Source organism: Gossypium raimondii, chromosome 9 (assembly GCF_025698545.1).
Source record: "Gossypium raimondii isolate GPD5lz chromosome 9, ASM2569854v1, whole genome shotgun sequence".
Taxonomy (NCBI): Eukaryota; Viridiplantae; Streptophyta; class Magnoliopsida; order Malvales; family Malvaceae; genus Gossypium; species Gossypium raimondii.
The window spans coordinates 40169241-40190989 of record NC_068573.1 but is presented as its reverse complement, the minus strand read 5'-3'; the positions used below and the strand labels follow the sequence as shown (position 1 = coordinate 40190989).

Sequence of the window (21749 nt, the reverse complement as noted above, 5' to 3'; positions counted from 1 at the left end):
CTAGATTGCTATATGAATGATAGGTCAGCATTTAATTACTTTTTTAAAATTTTAAAATATTTTTTATCATTATTATACTTTTTTAATAATTTTAATGATTTTTATTTTTTGAATTTTAAATTAAAAACTAATTAAATGCTAATGTGTCATCTAATGACAATTCACTTATATATCACATCAACAAAGTTTAAAAATATTAAATGTTTATCTATTGTGGGATAATTTGATAAAAAATACAAGTTTAAGAGTTAAAAAAAGATGAAAATTTAAATGTTAAAAGGACCGATTTTACAATGAAATAGAATGGCGTTATGGTTAACGCAGTGCAGGTGGGCTGGATCAGCTTCGCTCTGTCCTCTTATGGGATTACGGTTGTTTATGTTTTAAGACTCAACTCGAGGATGAAGAATCAGAAATACATAAGAATTTAACGCTAGGAACTGTAACAAGAAGTAAGATGAACAATAGGCAATGTCAGAATGAGGCAAGGAATGTTAAGTCAGCGTGAAGCATTGAAAAGTAAAAGAATCTCCATTCAAAATCACATACAAGACACACACATGACCTCATACACCGACATTTCAAAGGACCAAAAACAAACCAACCAAACCAAACCAAAACACAACATACCAACTTCTACCAGTTGGCATTTCCCCCTCCCCATCTGACTACAACGTTAGCATTACCTCCAAGCTTCAAAAAGCTCGGCTCTCGTATTTATCAGCCCCACAATCCTCGTTCCCTTGTTCTTCTGAACAGCTCCTGTTACATTACCAACTGCCTGTTCGTTTGCCTTCTTTGCTCCCTTCCTTAAACCTGAAGCACCTGATTGATCACTTCTGCTCTTTCCACATGTACTTCGCAGGCTGCCATTTGCTAAACAGTTCACTTGAGAAACTAAAGTGCAAGGACAGTTATCGGCTAGAGATCGGTTTCCAGCACAAATGTTCTCGATTGAAGTTAGGAAACTTTGAGGGCCACTTTCAGTTGTCAAATTCTCTTCAGCAGAGTGGGTGGGGCTCTCTAAGGCAGGTTCTTGACCAACAAAAGCTTTCTCTCCTTTGCTTTCGTTTTTAACCTCCTCACTGGCATCTTTGAGTAGTTGTGAAGAGCTTTGCTGTCCATTCTTATCAGACGGCTCTAAGCGAGAGACTGGAGCAGAGTCTACCATAGAATCTTCTCTTCCTTTAAGTGTTCTAATAATAAGGGTCTTCAGAAAATTCATCACCTGGACTGCATACATCAATGCAGTTAAAGGATCGGACATCTGCGATAAACAGTAGTGGAGTTAATTAAACTATGAGTGGACCAGATAGCAAGAACAAACCTAAATGATATTGTCTATTGCCATACACGATCCTAAATTAAGACTGATGGAAAATAATCACCATGAAAAATACACGTCACACTCATAAGGAAGAAGACCTTTACTATGCTTCGAGGAGATGTTGCTTTAACTCTTCATTTTTTCTAAAGTACTCATGTCCAATCACATATCCAAACATGGGGTATTTAGGTTCAATCCTCCAAAATATGGAAAAACTTGGAAAAGGATTTATCCTACCTGTATCAGATACAACTTGTATCTAACACTCAACTGGAGTATCAAGTAGCATAGCTTTAAGGTGCCCTAGAAAGGCCTTCCGGAAAGTGGAATGAACTCTTTCTCTCGAAATAGATCATATTTTTGAACCGAAAATCTTTTCTAAGGTCCTCTACTTTCACTATGTTTTCAAAAAAATAAAAATGCTTAGTTTGAGTACAAGAGTATAAGGGATGCATCCATGCGACTAGTGTCAAAATTACATGCTTAAAACAGTAGCACCTTCATGGCCAGGGCTACGGAAAAAATGTTGTAGAACAATTCAAGAAAGTTTTATTACCATGCCAAATAGGCTCAAATCTCAATAACCAACAATTGTGCACGAAGTCTGGCATGTGTATTTAGACTAAAACTACAAAAAGATATTTACTCACTTGTGTCATGTTTGGAGCAAACACCATGGCAACATTGCGTGCATTCATCTTGTTCAAATGTTCCACTTGTACAACATCAGCCATTAAGTTTATTGCCCAATCCAGTAGAGCAGCTTCGGTTGGAGGAAGGAGCCGTACAAGCCGAGCACACTCTTCTTCTGACTCGGCTTGCATTACTTGCTCTGGAGGAAGCGAATCCAGAACACCACTAGGAAGTTCCCTAAACCAAGCCTGCAGAGTCATAAAAACAACAACCGAATTGAAAGATCCGTACAACTTGGGCAGTTCTCAACATTATTTGCAGATATCTTGATAACATATTGAGCCTAGGAACCAGTTCTTTAAAAAGTTCAGCTCGTCCTCAATATTTTAATTACTTATATAAAAGAAGCCTGATAAAATATAAGACACCTATGAACCCAATATACGTACAAGAAACATGTTCATAATACTCAGTACAGCCAAAGCTATTAAAGAGCAAAGAAAATACCTTTATAAGACCAGCCAAGCAATGTACATCTATCCCATCTGGTATAACTCCCCTATTTAGTTGTTCCCTGACATACTCCTCCTGGCTGTTCTCTGCATTAATTCTGAAAATTCCTTCTGCCTAAAGAAAATATAAGAAATTAATTACTAAACTGGATACTTAAGCAATTATATAGCCATAAATCACAGATAGTAATATACCTGGAGGCCTCCCCGGGCGTATAAATGACTTTGCATCAGGAGTAGTATTGTTGGAACACTGTTCCCTCTAGAGTCCAGTGAGAGCTGCATAGATTCTGTTGAAACCCCAAATACACTCGCACTGCACAAGAATGATATCTTAGCCAATGAAATAAAATTAGCAGAAAGACTTGGACAACAGTTATCACAGAGCAACGTATCTTATCATCATCTCTATTTCCATACATTCACTTACATCAATGGTATGTATTCAACAACAAAATTGAAAACTAGTGAATCATAGAACAGATATAATTTCAGTAAGGTTTACCCATCAAAACAAAATTAGCAAAGAGTAGAAACCAACAGCAAGGCAAAAGGCGTGCAATGAGGAGAAAATCTCCCACTTCTGGGGAAGAAATTTGCATCCACAAATGGAAGCAAACTGGGGAGAACCCGGTGGTGACCTTCATTACTATGGAATTCCATATATGAATCAAGGCCTCTTAACACAGAGAAATCAGTCATCATTTGAAGTTCCTAAAATGGATGGCCTTTTACAACTGTATTTTCATATTTAGGTAAGAAAGGGGAAAATACTAAACCTTTTCCTCGTAGTCCTTTCATAGAAAGGATAAATAAAAGTTCAGAAGACCGAGTTATATGAATGAGAATTGAAGAATTCAGGAGAAAGGGGGAAAACTTAGTGAGCAAAATGAAATTGACAAAAGAATCTCAAGAAAACATCTACAGTAACCAAAATAACCAAACCCCAGAAAATTTATTCGACAAAACCATATGAGAATTTCAATTATAATTTTGAAGAGAAAAAAGAATGTGCATTGATAAACTTGCCTGGCACTTGGAGCTCTCCTGGGGACCTCAGGCTCAAATTCAACCGGCAAACCAAGAAATCCATGGAACCTATCAAAAGTCACATGAGCAACATGTCTAACATTGGTAGGCAACCCAATTTCCATTGAACAAAGCTCTTTACTTCCAGAAAGGCTACACCCAATCAAAGACTTCCTAAAAGCAGCCACCAAAAGCGTCAATAAAGACAGCTGATCCCCTTCCCCTTCTCTATCCCTTTCTTTCCTCTCTTCCTCTTCTTGCCTATCCTCTTCTTCTTGGTCACTCTCTTGGGTTATTATATCCTCCACAGTGCTTACGTTAGAGTTAGTAAGGGCGTGTGGAGTGGAGGTGGAGCTTGAAAATGAAGGGAAATGAGATGGGGATGATTGGAGTACTTCAGTCATAATGTTTTTCCTTTATTGGGGTCAACGATTTAGAGCCAAGAAACAATTTTTCTTTATGGAAAAATGGGTTTCTTTGGAAGGACTTAATGGAACAATGGGATGTAAAGATTTGATGTCTACGTAGAGTTGGATTGAAGGAAAGATTTTGGATGGTAGGAAGCAACTATCATCACTTTTCTTTTCTATTCTATATAATTTTCTTGGCTGGCTTTGGCTTTGGCTTTGGCTTGAGGACTGAAGAAGCAAAGTGTAAAGATTGAAAATTTAGGGAAAGGGAAAGAAGTGGTGGTGGGTGGTGGTGATGAAGAGACTGAAGGAAAATACCAGCATCATTCACCCCCCTAAAGCTCCAGTCTATAAGCAAATGGGGGCATTGAGGGGCTGCTTCTCTACAGTGATTTATCCTAATGTTTGTTCCAGAGCCAATGAAATGTTGCCATCTACGCATTTAATAATGGAATTCCTTTTAGCAGCTTGACACATGGTTATGTTGGGATTAACCATATGATATGATATGATAATGACTTGCATACTCTAGTTTTAAGCCCTTCAATTTCATAGTTTTTTTCTTTTTCTTACAAGAAAATTCTTGTTGAGATGTGGTTATTCCAAAAACATGTCATTACATCTTACATATTATTCGTCGAGTGAGATTAGTTACAGATGAGAATATATACAGGTTTCTTTTTCACACTTTTCTATTAAATTTTACACTTAATTTGAGTGTATCATATATGAGATTATATGCAGGATGTTGTTTTGGATCATTATAACACTGTACATTTTAGAAGGTTTGTGATGTAAAAGAGTTTAGTCATTTTCCGGGGGGGGGGGGGGAATGACATCTAATCCCAACATTATTTACATAAAAGAAAATTTGTCTTTACATAAATCAAACTGGTTCTAAATCCGACAGGTGTAAAACACTTTTGTTATAGTCTTAGTTTAACTGGATCATGTCAGAATCTTGATCCCACCAGCTTCCTAGCAAAAATCCATGAAGCTCAAAACTCAACAAAATTGTCCCCTCACTTTGCTTTTTCGGTTTACCATTCATTTGGCAGAGTAATTATGAAGTTAGTGTTTTAGAATTGAAATTGATTTTTTATGGTTCAACTTCATTGATTAATCATTTGTTAGAAGATGATTGCTCTTCAGTGAGCCAAGTTCCCCTAAATGGAGGATAAAAAAGCAAAGGTTTGGTAAGCTTTTTGAAAGATAAAGTTCCAACTTTAATAGGTTTGCTGTTGATGATAAGTTAAAAAGTATTTTTGAGCTTTCAAGGCAATGTTTTTCAGAATAGAGCATAGAGTATCCCCCAATCTTCCACATGCTTGTAATTAGATTGGAAAATTATAGAAAAATACAAAGAAAACAATAATGATCTCCATTGTCTCACCAAATAACTCTTTTGTTTGTCAACTAAATTCTCATTATGAATATAATTAAAGAGTTAAGGACCAGGAAACAAAATAAGGAAAAGTGTTGCACAAGTAAATTAAGCTGCCAATTGTAATCATATCCTTAAAATCTTAAAAAATGCCACCAAACATGTGCCACCCACTTTCCACATAAAAATTTGCCAATTGGCAATAACAAGAAAAGATGGATTCCATTTCGGAGCTGTTGTTGCCTGTTGGATGAGCTGTGGATGATATCATTCACAAAAACCCATTTTTTTCCCTTTCTTATCATTGATTTTCTAGTTCAAACTCCTCATTTCTTCTGGATATTGGGATAGATATGAAGCCCCAATTTGAACATGCATCCAATACTAACTAACAGCCGAATTTGAGAAACATAGTTGATGAAGCAATGAATGGTTGAAAAGGGTAAGCTGCATTTTGCAAGGGGGATGCCTTTACAAAGGGAAAACATAAAGTGAAAGTGAAGGAGCTGCTTCAAGCAAAAAGAGTCTTTAGGCAAAACTGTTGCCCGTTGTACAATGTCCACTGTTTCAAATTTGAATCTAATTTCGCGGCTATACTTCACATCTTTATACTTTGATTCCGTACAGCCTCTGCTCTTTTGGCCTTTTTAGAAGTGATCGTTAACCCCAATGCCATGAATTTTGCAGAATGATGCTTGTTAAAAGTGCCAGCCATGCTGCATGCAAAAGTGTAAAAAGATGAGCTTTCTACCCTAAGCTTTCGTTGGTTTTTGTTTCTTTCCCTTTTCTCTTTTCTTCTTTTTGGAAATACATACACCCAGAATATAAACATAGATCAGTTGGTGTGGGATTCTGATGTCAATGGCCAAGCCAAACACCAACGGCTAAAAACGAATCTGGACCAACTTTTAGAGGTACTCTACAACAGCTTGTAAAAAGTGCATCCTGTAAGAACAAATACCATCTAGCTTACTTCCCAGGAACCAACAACGGCTGTAATGTAAACTTCCTAGAGTTTTTTATCAGAAGCAAGTAGACTAATCAAGTTTACTAGATACTCCATAGTTTAACAGTAAAAACAAGCTACTTTTGTTTTTTACCCTGTGTGAATTAAGGTTTGGCCAAACCATGGATGGTTAAAGACTTAAGGACTAATCTAATCCAGAGGGACAAAAATGAATGCATTGAAGCACAAGAACAATAAAAGCTTTAACATATTCAGCACCGAAGTTTCAATGAGGCCTGAGCACTAAAAATAAGAATTGCAGTAACCATTCTCTACATTCAGTTAAATCCGTTTGAAATGCACAAAGGGCAATCCACCGGGTAAAGTTGAGAAACGAAAAGCAGATTCCATGGAGACCCATCTAACTTCCGACAAATTCTCAATTACATAAAATATCCCAATCCCAATCCCAAACTAGCAGGGATGCCATTGAAACAACAAAGCGAAGAGATACATCAAAGTGATAAATCAATAGAAAAACCAGAATCACTGCATTCTGCCAACAGGTTCAAGGGCTTCAACAGTAACAACGCTATTTCCTCTGATCACCTGCAGCGTATCAATATCAATTACAATGAGGCTAAAAATTCAATGATATACCCAAAATAGCAAGGTACTTTCCGGGGGGGAGGGAAGAAAAGAAGTATTACGATGCTCACCACCATGCCTATGTCAGTTTTCTCATTGCCATTCACCTCTACTGTGTTGTCAACCACTAGATTCATAAACTGATCAAACCCACGAAGGGTACCAACAACCATCCGATTTGCATTCAGCTTGACTGCAGCATTACATACCAACAGAATTCATACAATTAAAATTACAGAGTAAATAACAGAAGCAACAAATTCCTTACACATTAAGGCACCGGTGTATTATCAAATACCATAAGAACGCAAACCTAAATCTAAGACTGACTGTAGCTCATGAGTTGCTCAATATTCAAAATATGCAAAGTAATAATCATTACTATCCACGAGAATATATAAAAAATTGAATATCATACAGGAAAGAATAAAAACTATTTTTTTTAACCTTAAAAGTCATACCAAAAAGAAAACACATATTAGGTGCAGACAATAAACAGGGGACATTCGCTTTACTACTACACGAAGAACAACGAAAGAAAACTTACTCTGGAGTTTCTTGTCCATGTACCTGTTACATGAAAACAGCATCAATAAAAGAACTTGGAAATAAGTAAGGGGAAAAGAAAGAAAGAAAGAAAGAAAAAAGAAGTATTGAAATGTGTGGGAAAAAAAGGAACTTGCTTTTTGAGATCTGGAGGCTGGCCTGATCTGCTCATAGTGCCGGGAGGTTGGTCTACTGCGGAGCGGGAGAGCGAGAAAGAGGGGAATAGGGTTTAGGGCAGGAAGAAGAGCTGTGATTCGTAGACTAAAAATGAAAGCCTCTGAGATTGTAGAGGGCCTGATGTTGATCAAGAGACGGCCCACGGTTGAAAATTTCAAATGAGATTAAAAAATAATATTAGATAATTAAAAATTAATGATAATTGGGGTGGTGCGAGAATCGAACTCGAGACCTCTCGCACCCGAAGTAAGAATCATACCACTAGACCAAGTGCCCTCGAAAGTTTCGGCTTGACTATAATATTTATAATTCTTTTCTGTAAATCTTAAATTTTTAGCTTAATATCCTTTTTTGGCCCCTGTACTATAGATAAATTATCAATTTGGTACCTCTACTGTTTTTATCAATTTGGCCCTTATACTTTATTTTTTATCATTTTGGTCCCTACACTTTCATTCCAATCAGCCCCCTTTCCCCCAATCCAAAATTTCATTAAAAAAATTTAAATCAACAAATAATATACTGCCACGTGTCAAGAAAAAAAACTTAAAAAATGTTTAAAGAATATTTTAAAAAAAAACACTTAAAAGCCAACCGCCCACCAAAAATTAAAGTAAAACAATATTAAAAATTAAAATTCATTAATTTATTTTGAAATTATAAAAAAAGATTATAAGTATGCAAAAATAAAAATAATTAAAAATCATAAAATTTAAAAACATTGTTTTTTTTTGAAAATTTAAGATTATTATGAAAAATTTTAGAATTTTATGGTATTTTTACTTTAAAAACTCAAAATTTCTTAAAAATGTCAAAATTCATAAAATGCAAAACATAATCCAAAAAAATGACATGAAAATTTTCATGAAAATTCTAAAATTTTATAAAACCTAAAATTCCAAACAAACAGGTATTTAAAATTTTATGAATTTTTAAAATTTGTTTGAAGTTTTGAATACTTATAATTTTAAAAAAAATTATAATTTTCAAAAAATCCAAAAAAAATTTAAAACTTGATAAATTATAAAATTAAAAATAAAATAATAATATATTTTTGAAAATATTATAAAAACGTTGAAACTTCAAAAGAATTTAAAATCATAAATTTTAATAAATACGTTTGTTTGGAATTTTGAGGTTTTAGTTAAAAACCATAAAATTCTAAAATATCATAATAATCTTAAATTTTATTTAAAACCCGCAAATTCCAAATAAATTCTTTTGCAAAATTTTATGAAAATTTTAAATTTTTAATGTTTTGCATATCTTATAATCTTAAATTTTTTACAATTTTCAATAATAAATTATGGTTTTTAGGTTTTTATAATTTTCTGGGTTTAAATATTTTTGGGTTTTTTATTCGTTATAGTTTTTATTTTTATTGATTTTTTCATTTTATATTTTTTAACATTTTAAGTGATTTTCTTTCGTTTTCTTAATATGTGGCTACATGTTATTAGTTGGTTTATTGTTTTTAATGAAAATATAGGGCCAAAATGATAATAAAAACAAAATATAGGGGCCAAATGGAAAATAAACAATACAAGTATCAAAGTGATAATTTAGCTATAATACAAGAGCATATACAAACCTAATATTTTGGGGTTCAAATATTCTATAAGCCCTGTTATTAAAAATTATATTACTTGATTATTAATAAATAATCATAATTATTCAAGTATATATATATATATACATATATAGAATAATTATATTTATTACTAAAATATGTAATTATCCATTTGGACAATTATATTTGTACAAAGGCATGGGAAATTCTACAAATATGAGAAGAATTTTTTGCGTGACATACTTAGAAATACCATGATAAGCTAAAAACTCAAAAACAATTTTTATTTTATTTTCTCCATCTTCTAATATTCAAATACTATTCTGTAAAAATTTGTTGCAAATTTTTTTTTATAGAATTTGATAATTATGATATGCTCCATTTAGTGTTCAGTGGACTATTTTCAATAGTGCAAAACGTAAATAATTATTGGGTTTCATTGAATGCTCAATATTCATTTTCTCGTAACTCTTTTGCACACCAAAATATAAATTGAGCAAATAAAACCTTAAAAGAAATGGTATGGTTTTACATCTTAAAATCTTCCGTCAATTTTTCGTAAATTTATTTTTATCCACACAAATCAACATCAATGAGCTTCATATTAATTATTGAAAGTAAAGATGGATAATCAAAATTATGAACAGATCTCATATAGTTTATTTAAAAATTTTGTTATTTCAATTTTAGTGTTAAATTTAAAATTATTTTTATTGGAAAAATAAAATTATTACCAATCCCAACAGATAGAATATTATTTTATGGGATACATCCACCAAAATTTGACACCATTTCCAGATATGGGTGTCTTAAAGTTATTATTTTTTCATAAAGAGAAGCAATGGTCATCCAAAAAAGAAATTTGAGAAAGTTGTTTCACAATAACTTTGCATTCATCATCCGAAACTAAAATGATCTAGAAAATAAAATATATGAAGGAATTCCATATGATGTGTTGTACCATATACTCGAATAAAAAAGCAAGTTGGCTAGTCAATAAAATAAAAGATTCACTATTCTATTTGTCTTCACGGTCACTTCCATTGAGGAGGATATTTGCAACATTGATACTCTTCCTAATTAACCTCGACTATGGAGAGATGATCAAACAACAGTGTGCCAGTTAAATGTCACCATAGAATTTTTGAATAATTCTTCATCAAATACTTTTATGAAAAGATGTTGCTTCTAAGAAACCTTGTGAGAAAAGTTAATAAGATAAATGTTGCTTCTCTCCAAAATCGATTTTCTAGTTAATCTTATTGCAAAAGTTTGTAATATTCATACTAATATTGGTGACCCAATTAGTATGTATCCTACATTCCAATAATATCATTATTGTACCCATAATCATTTAAGTTGAATGTTTGATCCAATTTCACTCCTTACCAGAGTTAAGTCAACCACTTGAGTTCCAAGTTTCAAGTCGGGGTGGGAAAGCATTGTCTAAATATGCGTCTATCCGTTTTCCCATATGAAATGGTGCACATATTCAACAGCAAGACCCACCATGCCACAATTATCTCATTCTCTTCTTATTTTCCTGCAAATTTGTCAAAACTCATTTGTAACCTTCAAACAAACCGAAACCGTAATCATTTTCTTAGGAAAAAAAAAAAAAGGTTTTCATCTGGTGTTGAGTCAACTCTATTTGTCATGTAATGATGATGATTTTCTACTTAAATGTTGGCCCAACCTTTCTCTTACTGGCCTGGGGTGCAAAACTCTTCAAACCATGTCTTTCTTTTTCTAGATTAAGCCATGCCTATTGCCATTTGTCAACTCTTAGCCCTTCCCAAACTTCTCCTCTCCGGTCTCACTCCAGTCCTTCTTGTCTCTCATGGAATTATTAATAATAAAATTATTATTTGCTTACTGCTCCTTACACGTTTTGGATGTAGAAGTTCGACTTTATAGAAATGAAAATAGTAGACTTATTTGACTATGATTTTTATTATTCATTAGCTTAATTCCCACTTCATGGAACCCCATCCACCAACTTTTCTACTTGTCAATATAAAATTCATCTGTTTAAATTTTTGCTCTTTTATACTTTTTTGGAAAGAATATCACAACCTAAGAGAAACTTAATTGAGATTAACTTAAATCCAAACTAACTTAAACATGATCATATGAATTAACTCTGTTTTCTTTACGCTTTTCAACCAACATTTCAACAAGACAAATAGAAACTTAATTGAGATTCCCACCTTAAGAAAAAGGATGTGAATAAGACAAGAAGTGGTTCATTTGTTTGCTTTGAAGATTATGATATTGTCTGTCTCTTTTTCTCTTTGGTGATAATCAAAGAACCATGGCATTAGATTTCAAATATAGAAATGATTCTTTAGCAGTTGATTAGTGCATTGTAGACCCTTTAAAATGGTTTACATTACCCTTTTATCACTCTTTTAAGAGATTGAAAACCAATTTTTCTTTTATTGAAAGAGTGTTAGCCACCCAACATTGTTTTACCAACAACACTGGTGCATAATGTCTTATCAATCAAATTTCAAAAAATGGGTTGAACCCCAACATCATCATTGGTCTCTAATATTTGTTTGAAGTCTAAAGTTAGATTCTTAGTCCCTATTTAACTGTTGACAAGTCAAAGTAAATGTTAGACATTTTCTTACAAGTTAGCCAAACATGTTCATAGATTCCCCAATTATTGATAAGTCAAATGATGAAAAATTCTGAGACATTCCCCCCTTTAGCCACCTCCCACTAGGCAGTAATAAACAAGAGCTCACCATCTCTTTATCTTCCCTAACTTCTCTCCCTTCTTTTCAGGCTGAAGAACAAAAACCAAATAAAAATGTTGGGGAAAAAGATGGGTTCCTTGAAGAAGCTAGCCAAGAAGGTGAAGAGCATGCGTGGAGGAGATGGTGAGGAATCCAAATATGAATGGTTGCTAAGGGAATTTGAGGAAATGACATCGCCTACTACAGCCTCAACCCCACCAGGGTCATTTGCTATTTATGTTGGAGAGAATGAAGAAAGATTTGTAGTGCCAACCAACTTCTTGTCTCATCCACTCTTCAAGATGTTGTTGGAGAAGTCTTACAATGAATATGGTTTCCAACAAAGGGACAAACTAGTTGTTCCATGTAGCGTCTCAACGTTTCTAGAAGTTGTCAATGCTGTAGAATGTTGTAATGGGAAGTTTGATTTTGGAAAACTAGTTGAGGAATTTCTTTAGTCTCAAGAACTAGGGAACCATAATCTTTTTTTTTTAACATATGTTTGGAGTTTATAGTTGTATGAATGCATTAGAGCTGTAGTTCTGGTGTACCCTACACATGCAGTTTTGCTGCACTGCTGATTTTGATCATGTTAATAACTTTCCTGGGTAGAGTTAGATTGAATCGAGTTCAAAGCTACTTTAGGTGAATTGGTTCCTAAACTTCTGCATGTAAACATTTGCAGAAGAAGAGAATTTGATACAATTAAAATGGATCATTTCCAGGCTTCTTCCTCTGTCTTTCTTCTGTCTGGACCAAATCAGAGACAGGTAACTCTGACCATTAGAATTTCTACTTGTTTGACTATGATATTTCTCAAGCTTTATTCAAACCAAACCACTATCAACCTTCCTTTTGAATTTCACATTTCAAACTTTCAGTTCTTGTGGCTTTGTGCACATTTGCTTTGCTGCATTTAACTTTTTGGGACTAAAATGCAAACTACTTGGAACTGTAGGTAGTTTAAGCAAGGACAAGAACCACATCAAGAAGTTATTAACATGATCAAAATCAGCAGAACGCCCTTGTTGACGATCCTCTACTCCGACAGCATCTAGGCATTTGAGATGCTTAACATTTTACCCAACATTATGTTGCTCTGATTGGAGTGTGTTTATTGTTTTTTCTTAGTTTTTGCATTGCAATCCCAAGGAAAAGAAGGCCACAGTGGGAATAAACTTTTCTTAGTTATTTCAGATCAACAATTTTTGGGCCTTTGAATTTATGATTGCATTAGCTCCTGCATGTCTGTCAGTAAATTTTCTGTGTGCTTCTTCAGGAACATGACCAAAGCCCATCAAATCGAGGATAAATGGTTATCAAAGTTAATAATCAGCAACATGGGTTCTAACTAGGCTCCACAATATTAGAAAACCACACAACACGAGATGTTCCAAAATTTATACAATTTGAATTATTGGGATATCAAATTTTAGCTTAAACTCGATTATGATATAACAAAGTACAATTAATAAGACACGAATTGTAGGTACCTGTCTTTAGCTTAGAAGTGTTGTAAGTTGTAACATATCATGAATTCGGGCATATTAATTGAGCCTGAGCGATCAAATCATCAATGGTATGCATCAATTTAAATTCAAAGCCGGCATGGGTAAAGATTCGCTCATGAAATAGTGGGCTAAATGTAAGTTAAAACAATCCCAGAATGGCTTATTCATTTGTCATTTACGATAACAAAACCAGTACAGAAATTGTTCATGGAGCAAACATTCTTCAGAGAATGAAACAAGAAAAACTAGCTATTAGTCTGCAGATTGATACTACCGTCTACAAGAATTCTTTTCATTGAATCTATCAATTGTTGCATTTGTTCTCTGGAATGCAGTGGCGCAGGATACACGCACGTGCAGTCCAAACATCCATCTCGTATGGTGTCAAATATGGCAATGGTTGGACCGATGCCGTGAACCGAAGAACACCCCACATAGTCCACTAGGCCAATTTCTTTGTGCAGTTTGTTGGATTCATCAATCACAGGGTCTTCGAAAACCGACATGAAGGCAGTCCTCATAGATGACGATGGAGTCAATCCAGGGTTGTCAATGGCCTTGCACATGAGGAAGTTTAGGTCATTCATATCGGAGAAATGCTTGTTGTTGTTCTTGGCATTGGAAAAGGACGTATAACATCTGTTTGCTAACTCCCATACTTCATCAAGGGCGGTCACATCATGTGTATTCAGGATTGCAGAATGGTAAAATCCTAAATAAAAAAGAGGATCAAACAAGATGATAATCGCATCATATGCAAGACCCAAGTGCCAAGCAAATCAACAACAGACTGAGATTAGTTTTCCGGTCCCTCAAAAATCAATAGAATTAGGATGATAATAGCAATGAACTAATTACTTACCAAAATGATTGCTACTGAGCACTGGCTCGAGAATTGACCGACAGTCGATGAGTGTTACAACAGCATATTTTTCCTTTTGATGATCAGGGAAGGGTTTGGTGGACCGAGCTGCAATCATACCAGCAGCTGCCAGGGCTCCACAGAGTTTAATACCCCTTGATTTGCAGCCCTGTAAATGGTATATGATGAAGCAACTTCCTAGCTCAAAACAATTTAATCACATAAACCATGAGTTTTAGAATGATCTTAGAACAAGTCAGGTAAAAAGGGTACCATAAGACCAACAATGATAGTGATGATGAATTATATCAAGCACTAAAAGAAGTTAAATGCATAAAGCTTCCAAGCAGATCAATTAATACTCAGAGCCCAAAGTAAAAGTTCATGCAAATATCACAAGATGTAGATGTCAGATCCCCAAGATGTTGGCCACAAAGAACTTCACAATGGCATTTACTGAAATCCTAATTTTTTAATTAGAGTCATGAAACTTGTGGCAACCGAAGATTCCCTTTTAATTCGAACCGGAGACAAGTTTTTCGAGTTCAGTGCTTTGTACTCTTAAAACATCTCAAAAATTACAACGTTGCAGACTTGCAGTTTTGAGTTTTACCTTAAAAATTGAACTTACAGACTTGTGAAATCAAAGTGTTACTTACAGCAACAAGCCTGTCGGTATCATCTGGGTTCATCTTCAACCTCACAACCTGAGAGTGCCGAGCCGAATTAGCATCAATGAAGTTGAGATTCGCCAGCCTGAAAGAGTTCAAGGAGTAGCCAAGCAAGTCAACCCCACGCGCCCAAAGAGGCTTGTTAGCCTTACCACTAGGAATCAAATCTTCAATCCCCACTTCTTGCACTATCTCCTCCTCCGCCTTGGCTCTTCCGCCACCCACCATCTCTAATAATTCCCTCAACAGACCCACCGCGGCAGCGCGGTCACAAGCTGACGTGTGTAGCCGGAACACCAAAAACCACCTTGTGTCGCTTATAGTGTAAATGCTGACGAAAAAGACATCCCAGTCAGCTTGGTCACCATCACCAGCACCATCAGTGCGGTTCCATGAGTTCCTATTCAACTCGTGCTCGAGTAAAACGTGGTGGGAATCGATGTGGGAATCGCCGAGGGAGCTTTGGAGTATGTGAGAAGTAGATTGAAGGTCAAAGGATTGGATTTGAACATGGGGGTTAGAAGGCGTTACGAAGTAAAAAGTGTTGCAGGAAGCATCAAAGCGGACCCTGGAACGGAGGATGGGATGAGAAACTTGGAGCCTGCAAAGGAGTGCTTCAAGAAATGAGATATCGGGGACATTAGAGAGGAGGAGGGACAAGACAGTGATGCCAGTGCCACCGGGCACGGCTCTGCACCAGCTATACTCAGTGACACCAACTGCTCGAACCTTGGGCTCGGGTGTTTTGGGGTCTGGATTTTGGGTTTGGGTTTGCTCAGATTCAGACATTTTACTTGATAGACCTGTGAAACTTTGGAGACACAGAAATTGAGGATAAAGCCAGTAAAGAGTAAAAACTGTCTGCGTTTGCCAACGTTTTCAAGCAAAAACTTGAGCTTTTTTTACGTCAGAAGTTTTCAAACAAAAGATGAAATTTCATTTCACCCAAATTGGGACGAGGGAAGGAGTAGGGAACCTTGTTTTATTTCTTTGATTTTGATGGACAGTTTTCGTTTTCAATGAAAACTATATAATCAGTTTGACATGGCAACAAGCTAACGGCAGTACTTGTTTAAAGCCTATTAAATGTTATACAAATACAAGTATGTACAAAAGAAAATAAATCATGGACCACTTGTTTGTTTTTGGATTTTTCTTTTTTTGTTAAAAGGTTGCAAATTTTTACAAGGAAACAAGCTATTAAAATGAGAGATAAGCACATATAATTGAGAACAAAAATTAATTATTTATCGCATAAAATTCATCTTCTCTAGATATCTAGAGAAGTACCTCATCATTGTGAATAAAAATATCTTAAAGACAGAATAACCACAGGAAATAAAGAAACTCTTAAAAACTTCAAAAGAAATTAAAAGGAGGTCTTCAATCTTGATGGAAATCTGTTTCAGAGTTCACTCCAATTGTATTCTTCGAGTTGTTTTCTTCAATATTCTCTGATGACCTCTCTTCTCTTCTTCTATTTGGTATTTATAGACTTTAAAATGCCCAGAAAGCTTAAAATTTACATTTTTCCGCGTGTTTGGGATGCGAATTGCGAAATTGACACGGTCTGACACATGGTCGTATGCCAGCTCGTGTGGCTCTTGAAATCTATTATGTTTGTACGATTTTTGCTCGTTTTTCGCTCCTTTTACTCTCAGATGCTCTCTTAAGTATAAAAACAAGAATTTAAAGGATTAGGAGTATAAAATTCACCAATTTGCATAAATAATCATCCAAAAACGCATTAAGAACAGGATTAAAACATGTTATTTGTATCACTTATCAGAAACCTGCATAAAAAATTAAACTCAAACAAATATGAATCAAAAGCTTTATTTAGAATTAGAAAGAACGTAACTGCCACATATACAAGCCATGTCATGAGTTTTTGCACATGTTCAAACATCAATCACTATAATAGATCACATGACGTGCTGCATGATAACCACATTCAACAATCAATTCATTGGAAAGTCCTTCAAAACCACATCCATCAAATTAAACGTAGACAAAGTGAGTCGACTTCAACATGTAACGATCCAAAAGTTAGTGGTGTCAGAAATGGTAGTTTTGAAATTTCATTTTTGATACTCAAGCCCGTAAATATTAATTATTTAATATTTTTGATGTTAGTATAAAGCTTAATTAAAATTTGGTCTTTTAATTGTGTCAATTAGATAGTTAACTAAGGTACAAGTGTAACGACCCTAAAGCCAGTGATGTTGGAAAATAAGATATAGGGACCTTGTTTCCATAATTTACGGAGTTTTGTATAGATGAATTAAATTTTGGATAAATAATTTTTCCAAATTAGTGACTAATTAAGGTACAAGAACTAAAGTGTAAAAGTGATAAAATTAATCACTATAAAATTTTAATTAATAAGAGGACCAAATGAATAAATATGTCATTATTAAATGGCCAAACGGTGGTGATAGCCAACTATCACCCACTAAAATTTGTTAAGTAAGGTTAATGTTAATTAATTATTGATTAATTAAACTAATTATGATTAATTATAAGTTAATTAAAGGCATAATTATCGAAATATCTTCAACTATGGGTTTTTGGGTTTGAGCCCTTAACCCTTTTTTTTATTAACACCTTTAACGTTACAAACATTGGAAGCCATTCTTTTATGAACTCAACATTAGGTCATTCAATTTGGTAAGTAAATTAAGTCATTTTGTCATTCAATTTGGTAAGTAAATTAAGTCATTTTCTTGTAATTTTTATGTTTTTAAGGTCTCAATAGCTTGATTTAACCAACCCATGTACCAATTTGTGAAATTGTTAAAGTTTTCAAAAGTTTCCATTATGGAATTTTAAAGCTTTTGGTACTAAGTTGTTAGATTTTAAGTTTAGATATGAAAATGACTAGTTTATAAAGTGAAAATTACTAGTTCGAACATATGAACTAAAGTATAAGTATTTCAAAATTGGTATGAAATTTATGTGATTATTGATAATAGAGGGTTGTATAAAGATGAAATTGAGATCAATTTCAAAATCGAGGCTCAAATTTGGAAGTTATGACTATTTTAGTTTTAGGGATTAAATTGAATAAAACAAAAAATTAGGTGACATCTAAAATGAAATTGAATTGATATATATTTATAATAGGTTTTATTGATATAATGAAATTAATTATTATAGATTGGGAATTGAATAAATTAGAAGATAATTGTAGAAAAGGAAAAATTGTATATTAGTCTCGACACCTTGTTTGTTGTTATTTTGCCGAGTTGTTTATGTTATGTTTGATCTATATTATAATGTTTTTTGTGTGTGTTATATTGTAATGTCTTTTAGTATAGTTAAATATAATTTGATGATTTTGGCATCTATGGACTAAATCGTATAGTATGAAAAATATTATTATGAATGAATACGATGTTTTGAATGGATATGGAAAGTTGATATACTTGAATGATAATTTTTTGACTATGATATAGTTAAGTGAATGAACTATATATGGTATAAGTGCCCACGTGAACGTATTAAAGGATAGGATACAATTGACATGCCAATAGGGTTATTTGCGCGTTGTATGGGATATATGTGATGGTACGAAGATATTACTGATTATATTGAAATCCAGCATTTATTGCGGACTACCAAGTTATACTGGTGTGGTAGAGGGATGGATTGTTACTGATTACATGGTGCCTACATGCTTTGCACTTTGCTAGCCTGGTGTGTTGTAGTTTGAGCTCTTATGAGCAATCTGGTATAGTGTAGTTACCCGTGTATCCAAATTTATTTATTATAGTCCATCGGGCTACTGAATTAATGGAAAAGAGAAATGATAATGAAATGACACGAGTCTCATTCTTAAATGGTTATACGTTAAATAAATTATACAAATGGTATTGAATTGTGGAATTTATACATATGGTAATATATTGAATAGTATATTACTCTATTATACACTGAACTCACCTTATTATTGTAAAGTGTTATACCAAGCTTAATTGTATCATGTTATTTGATTGATGTGTTTACAAAATGAGCAAAGTTGAATAGCATGATATGAAATGGCATGGTTGTGCTTGTATATGAATTGAGTACTATGATCTTGTTGTATTAATGGACTAACCTATTGGTGATTTTGTGAAGTGTGTATGTATGCATAAGGATGCCAAAGGAATGTCATGTTCTGTACAATTGTGTTTCAATTACTTAAACTAGTTGAAATGTCAAGGCATGTTAAGTTATTTCCATATAAACTTACTAAACATTCGAAATGCTTACCTATTTTTTTCCTTTTTCTATAGATTGTCGGCTTGTGAAACGTGTCAGACAGATCAACTTGAAGATCACACTATCCCACCATTGTTTCAGTAGTCTTTTAGCCATTTTAATCTTGGTTTTGTGGCATGTATATAGGGTTATGTATGTACGTACTTTGGTTGGTAGTGTTAATTTGAGTCTTGATTAATGCTTAATCTTGGTTTGGTAATGGCTATATGAATTTGTGTATTTTATGATGGTCTTTCATGTATCACTTGAATGGAACATTTTGGTAGTATTTTGGCATGACTATGATGTTAGCATGATATGTTAATACAAGTATGAATGGTGAGAAAGTTACATATTAAAAATGATAAGTTTAAGGCTTGTATTGATATATGAAAGTTGGTTAATTTGGAATTGGTATGTATTGTTGTGAACTGGTTCCAAGAGATGGCATATTGTTTTGTATGATGTTACGGTTGTACAATGAAAGTTTGAAGCATGTTTGGTGATGATTTTGAACAACTTTCTAAGGTACTTCTAGGCACTAAATGCATAGGTTGAGGATTTGGGCATGAAAAGGAACCAAAATAAAGGATTTTGACATATTTGGCATTAAGGTATCGATACGTTAGATGAGGTATCGGTACATTACGTTTTTCAATCAAAATTTTGCAAAGCAGAATGCAAAAATAGTATCAATACCAAAAGAAAGTATCGATACCTAAAGGAAAGTAACAGTACTTTAAACCTAGTATTGATACTTCTTGATTTAAATTGATTTTTTTGAAACATTGAAGCTTAAAATGGTATATGTACCTAGCAAGGGTATCGATACTTGATTTGGAAAGTTTGAAAACCTTACAATTTGGTCATATTTTGTGCTTGGGTCATTAAAAGAGATTTTGTAAGCTCGACTAAGGTTTGAATTTGATTGTGTATCATAATATCTAGGTGTTTATGACGTGATTGAATATTTGAATGATTTATTTATGGTGTACTTGATCTAATATTTTTAAAATGTTACAAAAAGGTCCCTAATTGATATCGTGTTGACTTTAAAGCATTCGTATGCTTGCATAAGACCCAATAAAGAATGTTCATTGATATTCAATGTTGTACTATTGTTGATTGCATGATTGATGATGTAAAATGGTGATTTTATTGTGAATTTGTCAGTAGTTACTCCAGCAACGACTGTAGCATCCTGTAGTTCGGACCTATGATTAGGCCGGAAAAAGGGTGTTACAACCCAAGTTGTCATGAACTCAACATAAAAAAAGTACAAAAAACCCCTAAGAAAACACAATTTGCCACAAACTCAAGAAATATCCCTAGTGGGAAGAACTAAAGGGAAACCTTAGGCAAACCTTATTATTCTAAACTCCTTTTGCTAGAAAAAGGAGATGGCTAGCAAAGAACACAAGGTGGTGGAAGGAGAGGGGACGAGGTGGATCAAGAGAACCAAGAAAAAAAGGTAGAGGAATAGATCAAGAAAAAAGAGGGGGGGATGAATGCCGCTTGCGAGGAGTCGATGTCAATGGCCATACCAAAGGCACAAATGTGACCTACATCAAAATGATTATCTTTCACAAATTCTCGTTGACCAACATAAAATTATTTTTAACATGATCTAATGATATTGATTATATTCAATACTCAAATAAAAAAGTAAACTTCTACAAGAACTCTCTTTTATTTGATTGATTGTCACTATAAAATGGGTCACTTTAAAATCATTCAACACAATATTCACAAGTTAATGGGATCTAAAAATTTAAAAATTTTCTACAAAATTCTCTAAAGAAACTAAAGAACTTAAAGAAATTTTGACAAACGTCGTATACATTCTAAAAAACCGTTTTTCAATCCAGTTCAACCATGAAGAGAAGCCAAAATACGCTTCTGAAGAAAGTCATATTTTGATCAAATTCAACTGAAGAAATGAGTGATTAAAGGCTAAAGTTACATATTTTATGTAATTAAATTGGTTAATTTATGAAGTGCACCACTAATTTTTCCATGTTTTTATTGAATTTTGTGCAGGAATGCAATTTGAGGCTAAATAGAAGAAAAAGGAAACAATTGGGCCAAATTAAAGAAAGAAGCAAAGAAGGAGGGCCAAAGTAGAATTTTTCCTATTTTAATTAGCTGAAAATTTTGTTGATTTAGTGGGGGAGATTATTTTGGGATATTTTTGGTCATGGAATATTTTTTTTTCCTTAATTTCCTATGACTAGTTGGTTCCTAATTTAGTAAATCCTCTAGTATAAATAGTGCTTGTATTGTTCATCATTTCATCAATCAAAAAATATTTTAGCTTTTGTCTTTCAATTCTCTCCTTTCTCACGTAGCCTTTGTTATTTCTTAGCTTACTTTCCTTCAATTTTCATTAGTTCCAGTAGCCTACCATCCATTTCACCTTTATTTTCAACTTTTCACAAATTTATTTATTGTCTTTAGTTTCTTTAACTTTTAATTCCTAAAAACTTTCAGCTTTTACTACTTTCCAATTACAACACCTTTTTCAAATTCCCTTT

The 21749-nt window shown here is 33.7% G+C and overlaps 4 protein-coding genes across 4 annotated transcripts; 1 reads left to right on the top strand and 3 right to left on the bottom strand.

The window, feature by feature from the left end:
- Positions 1–512: 512 nt before the first annotated feature.
- On the bottom strand, positions 513–4306 carry LOC105799667 (rho GTPase-activating protein 5). Its single transcript, XM_012630337.2, has 5 exons — positions 3502–4306; positions 2668–2788; positions 2468–2587; positions 1978–2208; positions 513–1267 (listed from the first exon to the last, which is right to left on the bottom strand). Exons 1-5 carry the CDS (start codon positions 3903–3905, stop codon positions 683–685), a joined length of 1461 nt encoding a protein of 486 aa, XP_012485791.1. The 5' UTR covers positions 3906–4306; the 3' UTR covers positions 513–682.
- Positions 4307–6525: 2219 nt separating this feature from the next.
- LOC105799672 (probable small nuclear ribonucleoprotein G) lies at positions 6526–7716 on the bottom strand. Its single transcript, XM_012630342.2, has 4 exons — positions 7573–7716; positions 7437–7459; positions 6961–7082; positions 6526–6850 (listed from the first exon to the last, which is right to left on the bottom strand). The coding sequence occupies exons 1-4, from the start codon at positions 7605–7607 to the stop codon at positions 6788–6790; spliced, it is 243 nt and encodes an 80-aa protein (XP_012485796.1). The 5' UTR covers positions 7608–7716; the 3' UTR covers positions 6526–6787.
- Positions 7717–11857: 4141 nt separating this feature from the next.
- LOC105799671 (auxin-responsive protein SAUR15) lies at positions 11858–13131 on the top strand. Its single transcript, XM_012630341.2, has 2 exons — positions 11858–12696; positions 12885–13131. Exon 1 carries the CDS (start codon positions 12001–12003, stop codon positions 12382–12384), a length of 384 nt encoding a protein of 127 aa, XP_012485795.1. The 5' UTR covers positions 11858–12000; the 3' UTR covers positions 12385–12696; positions 12885–13131.
- A 441-nt stretch (positions 13132–13572) lies between these two features.
- LOC105799668 (uncharacterized) lies at positions 13573–15975 on the bottom strand. Its single transcript, XM_012630338.2, has 3 exons — positions 14959–15975; positions 14300–14468; positions 13573–14149 (listed from the first exon to the last, which is right to left on the bottom strand). The coding sequence occupies exons 1-3, from the start codon at positions 15757–15759 to the stop codon at positions 13683–13685; spliced, it is 1437 nt and encodes a 478-aa protein (XP_012485792.1). The 5' UTR covers positions 15760–15975; the 3' UTR covers positions 13573–13682.
- Positions 15976–21749: the final 5774 nt, after the last annotated feature.

What these genes read in the sequence shown, in the direction of transcription:
- LOC105799668 (XM_012630338.2), bottom strand. Translation starts at nt 15,759, where the DNA reads ATGTCTGAATCTGAGCAAACCCAAACCCAAAATCCAGACCCCAAAACA. An exon ending in ATACCGACAGGCTTGTTGCT is followed by an intron (nt 14,469 to 14,958) that starts GTAAGTAACACT and finishes TACCATTTACAG; the next exon opens with GGCTGCAAATCAAGGGGTAT. An exon ending in GCTCAGTAGCAATCATTTTG is followed by an intron (nt 14,150 to 14,299) that starts GTAAGTAATTAG and finishes TTTTTTATTTAG; the next exon opens with GATTTTACCATTCTGCAATC.
- LOC105799672 (XM_012630342.2), bottom strand. Translation starts at nt 7,607, where the DNA reads ATGAGCAGATCAGGCCAGCCTCCAGATCTCAAAAA. An exon ending in CAGCCTCCAGATCTCAAAAA is followed by an intron (nt 7,460 to 7,572) that starts GCAAGTTCCTTT and finishes TTCATGTAACAG; the next exon opens with GTACATGGACAAGAAACTCC. An exon ending in CATGGACAAGAAACTCCAGA is followed by an intron (nt 7,083 to 7,436) that starts GTAAGTTTTCTT and finishes GTAATGCTGCAG; the next exon opens with TCAAGCTGAATGCAAATCGG.
- LOC105799671 (XM_012630341.2), top strand. Translation starts at nt 12,001, where the DNA reads ATGTTGGGGAAAAAGATGGGTTCCTTGAAGAAGCTAGCCAAGAAGGTG.
- LOC105799667 (XM_012630337.2), bottom strand. Translation starts at nt 3,905, where the DNA reads ATGACTGAAGTACTCCAATCATCCCCATCTCATTTCCCTTCATTTTCA. An exon ending in AGGAGAGCTCCAAGTGCCAG is followed by an intron (nt 2,789 to 3,501) that starts GCAAGTTTATCA and finishes ATTCTTGTGCAG; the next exon opens with TGCGAGTGTATTTGGGGTTT. An exon ending in TTGCTCCAAACATGACACAA is followed by an intron (nt 1,268 to 1,977) that starts GTGAGTAAATAT and finishes TGTTTATCGCAG; the next exon opens with ATGTCCGATCCTTTAACTGC.